Here is a 13,829-nt window from a genome sequence, read left to right on the forward strand (position 1 = left end):
TTAGTACAGAAGTGGCTTGTCCACTTCAAACAGGGCCTTGCTCATGGATTTGTGGATAGCTGACATGGTGGTTTACATTTTACTGTCCTGCTCTGTCCTGCTGGCCTCTCTGCTTGGATCCAAATGCAATGACCCTATTATGATCTTATTGAGGGGGCCTGGCACAGATTTTTCGTCTATTTTGGTGTGTATGTGATGTTGGGAGTCTTTAAAGGTTTAGTGATATTGTATGTTATTTGTTGTGATATTGATTTTGTATAGAAGAGCTGTATCATGTTCAGTAAGCGCCAAAATATTGCATTATTCATGATATGTGCTTTTGTTGTCTTCCATTTGTTGTTACGTTTTGAGATAGTCTCACAGGAATCGCATTGACAAAGCACAGAAATTCATAGCGTGTTTTAGCATGTTTGTCAAGCAACTGGATTTCTGTTTCGGCAGGAGACTAGCTACAGTACTTTGATAGAGTAATTCAAGTGGAGCAGAACAGACTGCTTCTAGTTTCAGAACAAAGTGCTTGGTACAAACTGGTGTCGAATATCTATGTGAGTGATCCAGTATTTCAGTGATCCACTAGACTAGGGGTTCACAGATTTACAATAGTTTGAAGAACAGACGGTCCTTACTGGTGAAGAAGTGTTTACATTGAAGGAAATACTCTTTTACAAGCTTAAATAATGATTGAAATCCAATTAAATCACTATTTTGTATTCTTGTTTGTTGTCAACACAAGCCTATAGTAATCAATTGAAGGTAAGCACATTAACTGCCATCGGACATTACATGCAGAGACTGTGAACAATGGCATTACGCCGAGGCTGAAAAAGCCCTATACAATGTTTACAATAAAGTTTGGAGAGTTGCCTAGCAGCTGAATGTACACAGTTGAACAGCACAATGTCGCTGCGCTTTATGTTGGTGCAGGGCTGAAAGAGCAACCATTGTGCTCCTATGATTCTCATTCTTGGGGACTTTTGACATGAACAAAATGTGGGTTTACACGGTGCACAATAATACCCACCCTGCTGTTGAGGCTCTCTCTGCCAAGAGGCTCTTTCATAAAAAATAGAGAAAAGATTGAAAAGCCTCATCAGAGTTAGAAAGATGTCAATGGTGACACATAGGCCATCAAGGTAATCATTTCTTATTCATTGCTTCTTGCGTGAAACAATTGAAATGAGCATGCAATGAAATAAAGCAACAGGGGCTGTTATATCAATTGTAATATAGCAGGAATATTTCAATCTATTTTTTTTCCTTCACTTTGCAAAGTCAATTATTACAGAGGCAGACTGTAGTCAGGGTTTTAGAATTTGGGATTTTCACTTCTCATCAAGGCCCTTGTCTTTTTTTCATGAGAACATATCTTATAAGAAAAACATAAACATCTCGTATCAGGCTATTGCATTGATAATCAATTTCCCCTTTCTTGAATTATTTATGAAACATCTCACTGGATCTGAGGCGGGGAATAGGAAAGGTAATTGAAAATGGGTGCATTCATGTCAATCATGTATTTATTTTCAAGCAATATGGATACGAATGATTTCAAATGAATATTAACGAATGGATGTGGGTTATTCAATGTTTCCTATTTGCTTTCACAGTAAAACAATAATAATAATACAAATCTAATTTGTTGCCATATAGAGTAGTATGACATGAAAATATTTGTTTCCTACTTGGAATACATTGCATGCTCTACATTTAGTCAGTACACAAGATGAAACATTCTTCACATTTTTAGAAGTGCTCTTATATGAATGTGGCATTGAGTATGACATAAAAAAAACACGTGAAAAGGGAATTTGCAATGTTCTATTACAACCCCTCTCAACTGACCACCAATAAAGCCAAAGCTCTCTCATTGACCAATGTGCTCTTGACAGCAAAACATCAGTTTTTGATATTCTATCCCTCAGTGCTGGTGCAGTAAGTCAAACTTAGATCACCTGCCACATGATCCCATCCCTGGTGCTGACATCACATGACCAGTGAGTGCTTCAGACAGATGGGCAGTACACCATGTTTACCCTGTACTGTACTGTCCTGTCCAAGCTACTCTTCGTTTATCATTGCAAAACTGTCTGCAGACTTCTGTCAAAATCAAGATTGACACACATTTTCAGGATCAGGCATTTGGGAAGTTTTGTTTGTCTAAAGCAAAAGTTTGTAAGACCATCATTGTCACGAGTGTAGCATCCACTCTACAAGCTTTTATTGAATTGTCTGTGCAATTTGACACTCCTGATACCTTGCAGAGTCTCCTTTATAGCTAATCTAATGTAATACCTTGATAATGTTTTGTGTGAGATTTTCCTAACTGACTTATCATCATATTATTTTAATTTGGAAGTATGGAAAGACCTTCCATTAATCTACTCCCAATCCTGGATAATGACAACTTTAGGTTGAGCTGTTCTTACCCCACCACCATTCCACACACACACACAAACACACACACACACTTTGTGGCTTACTTGCTTCCACCCTAACTCGCTGGGTGTCGTCAAAAATGATTCTGTTGCTGCCTCAGAGGGGCAGTCCCCTGAACTCACCCCTTCCATCCAGGCAGGAAGGTAAATATACAGAGCTGTTTGTAAAGCCTTCCTGGTACTGCTGGGACTCTCTTTCCTCCACTTGAATTTCAGGGTGCTGTGGTATTGCTGGATCTCACTCTGAGCGAGCTAACGGAGAGGAAGGAAATGGATGGGAGATGTCAGCCTTTCAAAGAGGACAAACTCTTGTGTTAAACCGTATAGCTGCTGTTAGTTTCCAGACAAACTGATTCTTATAATTATATGGGCTGTGGGTGCCTGATTCCTTGAATGATGAAGTAGCTGATTTCCTTACCAGCAATTCCCTGTTGCAGTCTTAAACCTACCGTTCTCATAAATGGCTAAAATTGGCATGTATAGTGGCATGGTGTGTATAGTTATCATCTATTAGGCAAGCTGCTAGATTCTTTGTAAAAGCCCTGATGTCTGTAGGGTTTGGTCTGACATAAAGCCAGAATTAAATTGATAATTTGTTAGCTCTGCTGATTCAGCAGAGACTGTATCATGTCAAAACAGCCTGCTTAGGAACTGATTTGTGGCCGTGGGATATTGGATATCACTGCAGGCCTTTCCGTGACTGTAGGTTCACACATAGGTGAGATATTTGTCATACGTCATGTATAACAGCAATTCTCAAGCACTAGAAGTGTTGCTTTAAGTCTGTAGAGGACCAAATCTTTAGTTTTATTTCACATACACTACCATTCAAAAGTTTGGGGTCACTTAGAAATGTCCTTGTTTTTGAAAGAAAAGCAGATTTTGGTCCATTAAAATAACATAAAATTGATTTGAAATACAGTGTAGACATTGTTAATGTTGTAAATGACTATTGTAGCTGGAAACGGCTGATATTTAATGGAATATCTACATAGGCGTACAGAGACCCATTATCAGCAACCATCACTCCTGTGTTCCAATGGCACGTTGTGTTAGCTAATCCAAGTTGATCGTTTTAAGGCAGAGTTGCAAAGAAAAAGCCATATCTCAGACTGGCCAACAAAAAAAGAACAGATTAAGATCGGCAAAAGAACACAGACACTGGACAGGTGAATTCTGCCTAGAAGGCCAGCATCCCGGAGTCGCCTCTTCACTGTTGACGTTGAGACTGGTGTTTTGCGGGTACTATTTAATGAAGCTGCCAGTTGAGGACTTGTGAGGCATCTGTTTCTCAAACTAGACACTCTAATGTACTTCCCACTCCTCTTTCTATTCTGGTTAGAGCCAGTTTGCGCTGTTCTGTGAAGGGAGTAGTTCACAGCATTGTACGAGATCTTCAGTTTCTTGGCAATTTCTCGCATTGGAATAGCCTTAATTTCTCAGAACAAGAATAGAGTGACAAGTTTCAGAAATAAGTGTTTGATTCTGGCCATTTTGAGCCTGTAATCAAACCCAGAAATGCTGATGCTCCAGATACTCAACTAGTCTAAAGTAGGCCAGTTTTATTGCTTCTTTAATCAGAACAACAGTTTTCAGCTGTGCTAACATAATTGCAAAAGGGTTTTCTAATGATCAATTAGCCTTTTAAAATGATAAACTTTGATTAGCTAACACAACGTGCCATTGGAACACAGGAGTTATGGTTGCTGATAATGGGTCTCTGTACGCCTATGTAGATATTCCATTAGAAATCAGCCGTTTCCAGGTACAATAGCCATTTACAACATTAACAATGTCTACACTGTATTTCTGATCAATTTGATGTTATTTTAATGGACCAAAAAAATGCTTTTCTTTCAAAAACAACTACATTTCTAAGTGACCCCAAACCTTTGAACGGTAGTGTACGTAAAATGCATGCACGAATGACTGTGAATTGTTTTGGATAAAAGCATCTGCTAAATGGAATATATTATTAGATGACATTATTGCCAGCATCAATTCCTATAGAAAAGAATGAATGAAGCTTCAGGTCAATAAATGCATTCACACGAAAGAACAATTACAGGCGGCTATGTGTTTTATGTAACAACTTTAAGGCAATAGAGATATGTACCTTTGACTCCTATATAAAAGGGATAGTTGCACTGTCTGTCGCTCTCCCTGCCCTGGTCCCCATTTCTCAGTGACCTCCACGGAGTGCTAATTCAGGTCTCTCTTTTCCCTTTAAGGGTGACATATATTGACACCTCATGGTGGCCCAAAGGACCTCCCTACATGCTCGATCTATATGACTCTGCAGTGTCTTTTAGGAAACCATATGTTAAAACGTCTGTGTGTTTCAAAATGAACATACGGTATCACTTGGACAACCTCCCAAAAAATCAACAAGGAAAAAAAGAGGAAGGAAAGATTCATATTGGAGCTTTTGGTAGATCGTGGTTTAATGTGAGCACATTCTGAAACCAAAAGGAAACGTTTTATTGTGATTGGGTTTTTGGGCTGATTTGGTTTTAGACCAATGTTGACATTGCTCTGTTTGCAGTGGTCAAAAGACCAGATGTTGCATAATCTCATTAGCAGTTGGTTCAAAGCCCCTGGCACAAAAGGGCGAACAAAACGAATAGACTTAGTTAAAGACAGGAAATGCAGTTGGGGAAAGGATGTAAAGGATGACAACAAGCCAGGTGAAAGAAAGAGCCTGGTAGAACAAGAAAGAGGTCAAAAAGATGACCACAAAGGCAACGACCACCTTAAGGTCAGCATGCATTCACATTCTGACTACATCACCACAGTTGGTTTTCCAATCAGAGACTGAGAATGGCAGGTGAATTGGTTTTGATTTATAGCCTAGTGCAGCCTCTAAGTGTATGTTTTGCTATAATAAAAAGCGGGGTCACCCTATCAGAATATACTTTGTAACTATTACTGGATTAGAACAGTTGACATTTCAAATTGGTTGTATATCTTTTCAATTACATTTTTCCATGTGTATTTTCATCTCACTGTTTGCTCTTTTTTGTCTGCTTTCATCAGTCTGATTAATACTTATTTCAACGAGTGTCCTATGGCCATAACCCCCAATGTACTTTTTCTTTCAGTGTTGATTATCTTCATAACAATTCAATCATTTGTGTTTAATGGACTAAGTTGTGGCCTGCGTTCATTCCATTTCTTAAATATTCTTCAAATTGTAATAAGATACGAGTCCTGAATCGATCAAAAATATCGTACTGCTCCTTTAACTATCTGATGGCCACACTATGTAATGTATGGTATGCATTTCAGACTAGACAAAGTGTAGCAAAACAGGGAAACCTTGTTTGTAACAATCTATCGTTTATAGACCTATTATTTTATCATACCAGCTATTAACCAGCATGGCCTCTACATCTTATATAGGCTATTTTGTTGTAGATTATCTCCTTGGAATTTGCAGAAAAAGTTATTATATAGTGTTGTTTTCATGTTATCCAGTGAAGTCATAATCCCTATACCGGATAGAGTAATGGTTTTTCCCACCGTAGCTGGGTCCGTTCTGCGGAAGACTCCATGCAAATCAATGAACTCAGTCAAAAGATCGGGGTTGGGCAAACGAAGTTCAGACTGATTCGCGGATACATTGCCATCGCTGTATAGTACAGTAGTATATGTCAAATACAGTATACCATTTAGGCCTACAGTAACCTATAGTCTATGCTTTAGTGTAGCAAAGATACGATTTGTTTTAAAAACACATCTCTGGTCAAATGTACAACTTATCCTAAACAGCCATTGGATACAAATAGTTCGAAATAAATCTGTTTTGGGACTTTGGAAACCGACGATGATTTTTGCGAATTCTGCGAACTCATTGAGGACTCCGTATCGTAAGCAGGTAAATAGCCTATTTGATTATACAAGAGGTATGCAATAGTAATCCTCCTCACCACCAAGCGGACTTTATCCAAATCGCCAAACAGGAATGTTTTTTTGATCAGCCTATGGTGACGAATAGCTTAATCGCAGAGGGAATTGAAGAACAGAAAGTTTCGTTTTCATTTGTAAACAGACTTTTGCTGGGCATTTAAAAACGTATTTCTACTCATATAGTATTAGTGGGTTACTCTGAAACTCTGCTCTATTCTCGTTGTATTCTTTCAGTCAGCTGGTAGGCTATTGCTACTGTTGTTTGTTGGTCCTTATGTCAGTGTATTTAGACCTTTTAAAAGTGAATCTAGCCACTCATCAACCTTTTTCTGTGACCTGGATTTTAACCAACAATTCATTTTGTTTATGGTTTCTATTATATAGTTTGTTATCAAATGCAATTCATTTGATATGTCGTGGTAGAGAAGTGAAGAGAGGCTCTCTGAAATTCCACTTTACCTTTAAACTTTGGAGATTCAGGAGCTTGTCCTGGCTACTGTAATGGGAAATTCCATGATAACAGAGTGTTAATGAGACTCAGATTTTTTTGACGTTGTGTGCCAAACAAAAACTAATGATTGCAAAGTTAAACAAAGCATACAACTCTATTTACAATGACTATTTTTTAACAATTTCCACAGAATATTTTACAAAAACACACTTAGTTGAAGAACAGTGCGGATGTAAAGTTTGGTAACAGAATGACGGTTTGTGCTGTCGTTCTGTTACCAAACTTTGCATCTGCACTGTTCTTCAACTAAGTATGTTTTTGTCAAATGTTCAGTGGGAATTGTTAAAAGTAGTCCTTGTAAATAGAGTTATCTGGTTTATTTAACTTTGCAATCAGTGAAAAATCGGAGTCTCACTGCCGCTCTGTTACTGTGGAATTGCCCTCATGTTCCAATGTAGAACTGGTTCAGTAGCAGTGCCTAGACAATGTTGATATTTGACCTATTTATATGACTGGAAGGATTCTATGTAAACCATCCCAAATCACATTTTCATATTTTTCAAACCTACAACAATGTAATAATCCACCCAGATAACATTGAGGTCATGAGGAAATGTATTGGAATGACCTTGATATAATTGAATGATAGTTTGGAAAATATGATGTGCCTCTGTAGCTTGCTGTTTCGCATGTTAAATGAATGCATAGTGGAATGTAATTCAAGCATGCATCCGATTTTCCCAACTTGGAATGGACTAACATTCTTGACATAATGAAACTATTGATGGTGTTGAAGACTTCAGGATTATTCATATTCAGTATAATTCAAGTCTGCTGTCATAACAAGAGGCCAGTTTTTGTTCAGTGCTGGGATAGTGCTGTGAGGGGCGCGGTCTGTGTTACTGGATGCGCAGTGTATTTCCAGCTCGGATATGACGGCTCTGCTGGTCTGGAGCATGCTGATAAGAGGCTGGGTTCCCCCCATCACACTCCCTTAGACTCTGGAGCTCAATAGGCATGCAGATGTATGAAAACAAGCAGGCTTTCAGTCCTGTAGAAAAGGGAGTTTCTATCCTTTAGTATGTGGGTTTCGCCCGAGGGAACTGCGGGCATTTTCCTCAAAGATTGTCTTTGTTCATATATATCTGGAGCTGATGGCACACTTCCTAGTTGGGGGCCTGATGATGAGATCAGATGATTATGTCAAGCTATAACATTAACTAAATGTTCTCTTTCTCTTCGCTATTACATGGAACAGACTGATAGTTATGTATAGAAAGTTAAAACAAGCCATTGAATATATTGGATTGCTGCGAAGGACTACATGATCATGAAGCGCTTGTTGTTCAAATGTTTATAAAGCACAAATATCCAACAACACCGTCTTTAACATTATGAGAGCAATCAACATGGCTCTCAACCTATACCCAATGCTTTCTGTACCATGTGCACTTCATACCAGATGCGTCTGTTATGTGTTCAAACGGTGACTGTGATTGAAGGGCCTTTAGAGTTGACAGAAAACACGTGAAAGAATTGACTGTTTTGTAAAGTGACCTATCAGGACGTGATACTCTTTGACAGATAGCCTGGAGATTACATGTGATCCTTCTTCTTGCATGTTACCTGAATCCATGGTATTTGGGACATGTTTTTAAAAATCCATGCAATGATTCTCAATCAGGTTCTACTGTCAGTGTCACCTAGGAGGACACATGTCAGCTTTGACCTTTTATCTCCTTTTTCTCATGTCTTTTAGGCTAGGACTATGTATTGAGTTATAAGGCCAACTCAATAGGAGAATATTCAATGCCACCTTTGGGTCCAGACTTTCAATGTAATCTTTATTTAATGCACTTGCAGAGTAACATTGTTGTTAACCGAATGAGACATGATGCTGAATGATGACTCATACAACAGTAAGTGGTAGAATTTGTGATATCTGACCATGGATAGTGAAATGGATAGTGAAATGCTGCGAAAGGTGGTTTAAAATGGAAATTCCTGATCCCTATAGACCCCACCATGAGATTTATGCCCGAAACAGAAACATCCAGGGAGTGCAAGATTAACATGGAATAGTGGGGTGTTGGGTTTCTTCAGGTGTATTTCATGGAATGGACTTCTCTGTTCAAAAAGTACAGTGACAAAGACCAGGGTTATTTTTGGCACATTGAAATTAGAAAGTTGCATTTATGTCAGTTACATTCTTTGTCTAGAGGTTAATCATAGCCCGTATGTCAGATATGATGCTTGATAGATAAATTGTACCTTGCCTCGTATCTCAAAACCTCTAGCCGATAGGTTATGACCTCAAGCATGCACGCCATGGTGATTAATGTCTTAACCTGTCCTCCCACCATATAGAGGGAAAATACAGGGGATCCTTCAAACGCCAAGAGTCCCGTCAGAGTTAATTGAGGACAGCCCTCTGAGATCATTTTAGAGTCATAGCAGCACTCTTTGTGAAAAGGTAGTCATGTAATTTGAATAGTTTCACACCATACAAAGAGCTGTTTGTGTCAGAAAGGAAAACAATGAAGGAAATGAAATACTCATCGTCGCCTTGAAAACAGCAGGTCAAGTCGGTTTCCGTGGTGAAGGTATGTGAACCGGAAAGGAAGAAGATCTCTTGCTTGGAACGAGTCCATCTTGAGGATTGAGCAATTCTGTCACCACTTCATGATTGGGATTCCATCAAATCAAATTGTATTTGTCACATGCACCGAATACAACAGGTGTAGACCTTACCGTGAAATGCTTACTTACAAGCCCTTAACCAACAATGTAGTTTTAAGAAAAATAAGTGTGAAGAAAGTATTTACTACAATAAACTGAAGTAAAAGAAAATATATTTTTTAGGGCCTTCCTCTGACACCGCCTGGTATAGAGGTCCTGGATGGCAGGAAGCTTGGCCCCAGTGATGTACAGGGCCGTACACACTACCCTCTGTAGTGCCTTGTGGTCGGAGGCCGAGCAGTTGCCATACCAGGCGGTGATGCAAACAGTCAGGATGGTGCAGCTGTAGAACTTTTTGAGAATCTGAGGATCCGTGCAAAATCTTTTCAGTCTCCTGAGGGGGAATAGGTTTTGTTGTGCCCTCTTCACGACTGTCTTGGTGTGTTTGGACCATGATAGTTCGTTGGTGATGTTGACACCAAAGAAATTAAAGCTCTCAACCTGCTCCACTACAGCCCCATCGATGAGAATGCCGGTGTGCTCGGCCCTCCTTTTCTTGTAGTCCACAATCATCTCCTTTGTCTTGATCACGTTGAGGGAGAGCTTGTTATCCTGGCACCACACTGCCAGGTCTCTGACCTCCTCCCTATAGGCTGTCTCATCGTTGTTGGTGATCATGCCTACCACTGTTGTGTCGTCTGCAAACTTAATGATGGTGTTGGAGGCATGCTTGGCCATGCAGTCATGGGTGAACAGGGAGTACAGGAGGGGACTAAGCATGCACCTCTGAGGGGCCCCTGTGTTGAGGATCAGTGTGGCAGATGTGTTGTTACCTACCCTTAGCACCTGGGGGCGGCCTGTCAGGAAACGCAGAGAGAGGTGTTTAGTCCCAGGGTCCTTAGCTTAGTGATTAGCTTTGAGGCCACTATGGTGTTGAACACTGATCTGTAGTCAGTGAATAGCATTCTCACATAGGTGTTCCTTTTGTCCAGGTGGGAAAGGGCAGTGTGGAGTGCAATAAAGATTGCTTCATCTGTGGATCTGTTGGGGTGGTATGCAAATTTGGGTGGGTCTTATTCTGGGATAATGGTGTTGTGAGCCATGACCAGCCTCTCAAAGCACTTCATGACCACAGACATGAGTGCTATGGGTCGGTAGTCATTTAGGCAGGTTAGCTTGGTATTCTTGGGCACAGGGACTATGGTGGTCTGCTTGAAACATGTTGGCATTACAGACTTGGTCAGGGACAGGTTGAAAATGTCAGTGAAGACACTTGCCAGTTGGTCAGCGCGTGCTCGGAGTACACGTCCTGGTAATACATCTGGCCCTGCAACTTTGTGAATGTTGACCTGTTTAAGGATCCTACTCACTACAGAGAGCGTTATCACACAGTCGTCCGGAACAGCTAGTGCTCTCATGCATGCTTCAGTTAGTTAGTTGCCTTGAAGCACGCATAGAAGTAATTTATCTTGTCTGGTAGGCTCGTGTCACTGGGCAGCTTATGGCTGTGCTTCACTGTGTAGTCCGTAATAGTTTGCAAACCCTGCCACATCCGCCGAGAGTCGGAGCCGGTGTAGTAGGATTCAATCTTAGTCCTGTATTGGGGCTTTGCCTGTTTGATGGTTCGTTGGAGTGCATAGAGGGATTTCTTATAAGCATCCGGGTTAGAGTCCCGTTCCTTGAAAGTGGCAGCTCTACCCTTTACCTCAGTGCGGATGTTGCCTGTAATCCATAGCTTCTGGTTGCGGTATGTACGTACGGTCACTGTGGAGACAACATCATCGATGCACTTATTGATGAAGCCAGTGACTGATGTGGTGTACTCCTCAATGCCATCGGAAGAATCCCGGAACATATTCCAGTCTGTACTAGCAAAACAGTCCTTTAGGTTAGTATCTGCGTCATCTGACCACTTCCGTATTGAGTGAGTCACTGGTACTTCTTGCTTTAGTTTTTGCTTGTAAGCGGGAATCAGGAGGATAGAATTATGGTCAGATTTGCCAAATGGAGGGCGAGGGAGAGCTTTGTACGCGTCTCTGTATGTGGAGTAAAGGTGGTCTACAGTTTTTTTCCCTCTGGTTGCACATTTAACATGCTGGTAGAAATGAGTTAAAACGGATTTAAGTTTCCCCGCATTAAAATTCCCGGCCACTAGGTCCCCGCCCACAACTCATTGCAGTTTTAGAGCCAGCATCAGTTTGTGGTGGTAAATAGACAGCTATGAAGAATATAGATAAACTATCTTGGTAAATAGTGTGGTCTACAGCTTATCATTAGATACTCTACCTGAGGCGAGCAAAACCTCAAGACTTCCTTAATATTAGATTTCGTGCATCAACAAATAGACACAGATCTTGCAGCTGCACGGAAAACACAGCCAGCTGTATGTTATCCATGTTGTCATTCAGCCATGACTCTGTGAAACATAAGATATTACAGTTTTTAATGCCCCTTTGGTAGGATAGTCTTGATCGGAGCTCATCCAGTTTGTTATCCAGTGATTGCACGTTGGCTAATACAGTGGTTCCTCCTTTAAAAGTTGGGAGCTTGCAACGCGGGACTTAGAGGTACCCAGCGTCACAGCTTCATTGCTCCAGACCACCACAAGGGGGAGTTAGAGCACTCATTATGCATTTGGGTCCCAAGGTTTTTATATGACCAATCATATTGAGTGGTTCCAATGACTAATTTTGACGCGAGCCACCCTTGCCTTGTGGCGTTCTTCAACAAAGATGGCTTACAAAACATTATGGTGGAACCAGATGTAAGTTGTTATAGCGTCATAACGAGTCAAGCAACAAAATTACAATTGAGAGGAATATGTTGGTTAATGTAGAGACAAACGTTTGTGCATATTTTTTTGTCATAAAGTTAATTTTACGACTAGCCAACATTAGCCAGCTAGCTAGTGTTAGGAGAATGAATTTGTAATTCGTCTTTAATGTTTTAGGGACTCCTGAGAGAACCAGCAAACCAGGTTGTCATCTTGTGAAATAGTGGATGTAAAGAATCTAGCTAGCTAAAGCATTTACTGCAAATTGAATGTACAATTGTGTAAGCTTGCCTTGCAATGCAGCTGAAGAAACATAGCTAGCTAACTATTTACTTGCTTATTGTGTAGTGGAGGATAAAAATAACTGTATGCCTATGGATGTGTAGCTAGCTACAGTATGTAGCTGATCTGTGTATGGACCCTAAAACGTTAGGTTCTGAACTAATATTCATTCCAATCTATGAACCTCAGCTATCATAGTTGTATCAACTTCAAGTCTGAATAGCGTTAATGAAGCCTATGGATAGAGTAGAATATAATAACTTTATTGTGCCAAGGATGCAAGTCCTATATGCACATGTACTGTAGTTATTACCACGCATGAGATCCCCACATTGATGACGGGACTGGCTTCCTCTCTCACATCAAAACATAACTGCAGATGAAAGAGCATGATTAAGCCTTGTTTTTTTAATTCTAACACGCTCAGTCATCTTAAATCAGGAGGTGAAATGCAAAACTGACCTTGGATCATTAACTCTGGGACTACTACATCTCTGTCTGTATTTCAATGTAAAGCATCTCTTTAATAATACTTCCTGTTGACCCGACCAAGTGACATCTCACCTATGATCATGCTGTGCCCTCTGTGTCAGCCAGTTCAGATGCGGGAGGGGTTCACCAAAACAGCTGATATAACCTAGAGGATTTAGGGAGAAGGGGGGGATGAAGTGAAGAAGAGAGACTGTTATTGTGTGTGTGTGGTCTCACCTGGTGTCCACACTAAGTTATGCTGAAAAACAGACACATGGGGACAAACAATAGAAGATAATGTCAATATAAGATACTGTATGTGACGCAGACACCTATCGGAGTGTACCTGAAGCATTTAAATATAGAGGGCTATGTGTCTCACCACTTGGTTATTGCAAGGCTAACCCCCAGGGAAATCATGACTTGGCAGCAACAGATAGTAAATAGCTGTGTTTATGTGGTGTAAATCTGAAAATTAGCAGCTGACATCTTAAGGGTTTTTTAATTCATGTGAGACAGGCTCCATGTATGTGAGACAGGCTCCATGTATGTGAGACAGGCTCCATGTATGTGAGACAGGCTCCATGTATGTGAGACAGGCTCCATGTATGTGAGACAGGCTCCATGTATGTGAGACAGGCTCCATGTATGTGAGACAGGCTCCATGTATGTGAGACAGGCTCCATGTATGTGAGACAGGCTCCATGTACAACAAGACAGGCAGAGATGGAGAAAAAGAACACAGAACAGTTTAATTAGCTCTGGTTATGGACACTTTTGCCAGCAATAAAGCTTCCACGGCCTGTTCCTCGGACAGTGAACATCTGGC

General features: G+C 40.5%; 1 protein-coding gene across 10 annotated transcripts in view; it reads left to right on the top strand.

Moving 5' to 3' along the window:
- Positions 1-13,829, top strand: part of LOC139546911 (RNA-binding motif, single-stranded-interacting protein 1-like) — a 47,511-nt gene that overhangs the window by 1,527 nt on the left and 32,155 nt on the right. For 3 of the 10 annotated variants that reach the window (XM_071355850.1, XM_071355851.1, XM_071355852.1), the window contains exon 1: positions 4,981-5,193. The exons of 2 other annotated variants lie outside the window; for them this stretch is intronic. In XM_071355850.1, the coding sequence (XP_071211951.1) occupies positions 4,996-5,193 (198 nt within the window). In that variant the 5' untranslated portion in view covers positions 4,981-4,995. Of the gene's footprint in view, positions 1-4,980; positions 5,194-5,996; positions 6,313-13,829 lie in introns of those variants that run through there. 5 more of the 10 variants (XM_071355847.1, XM_071355849.1, XM_071355853.1 and 2 more) reach the window with 3 other exon arrangements.

The sequence above is a fragment of the Salvelinus alpinus genome, chromosome 20 (genome assembly GCF_045679555.1).
Source record: "Salvelinus alpinus chromosome 20, SLU_Salpinus.1, whole genome shotgun sequence".
NCBI classification, from domain to species: Eukaryota; Metazoa; Chordata; class Actinopteri; order Salmoniformes; family Salmonidae; genus Salvelinus; species Salvelinus alpinus.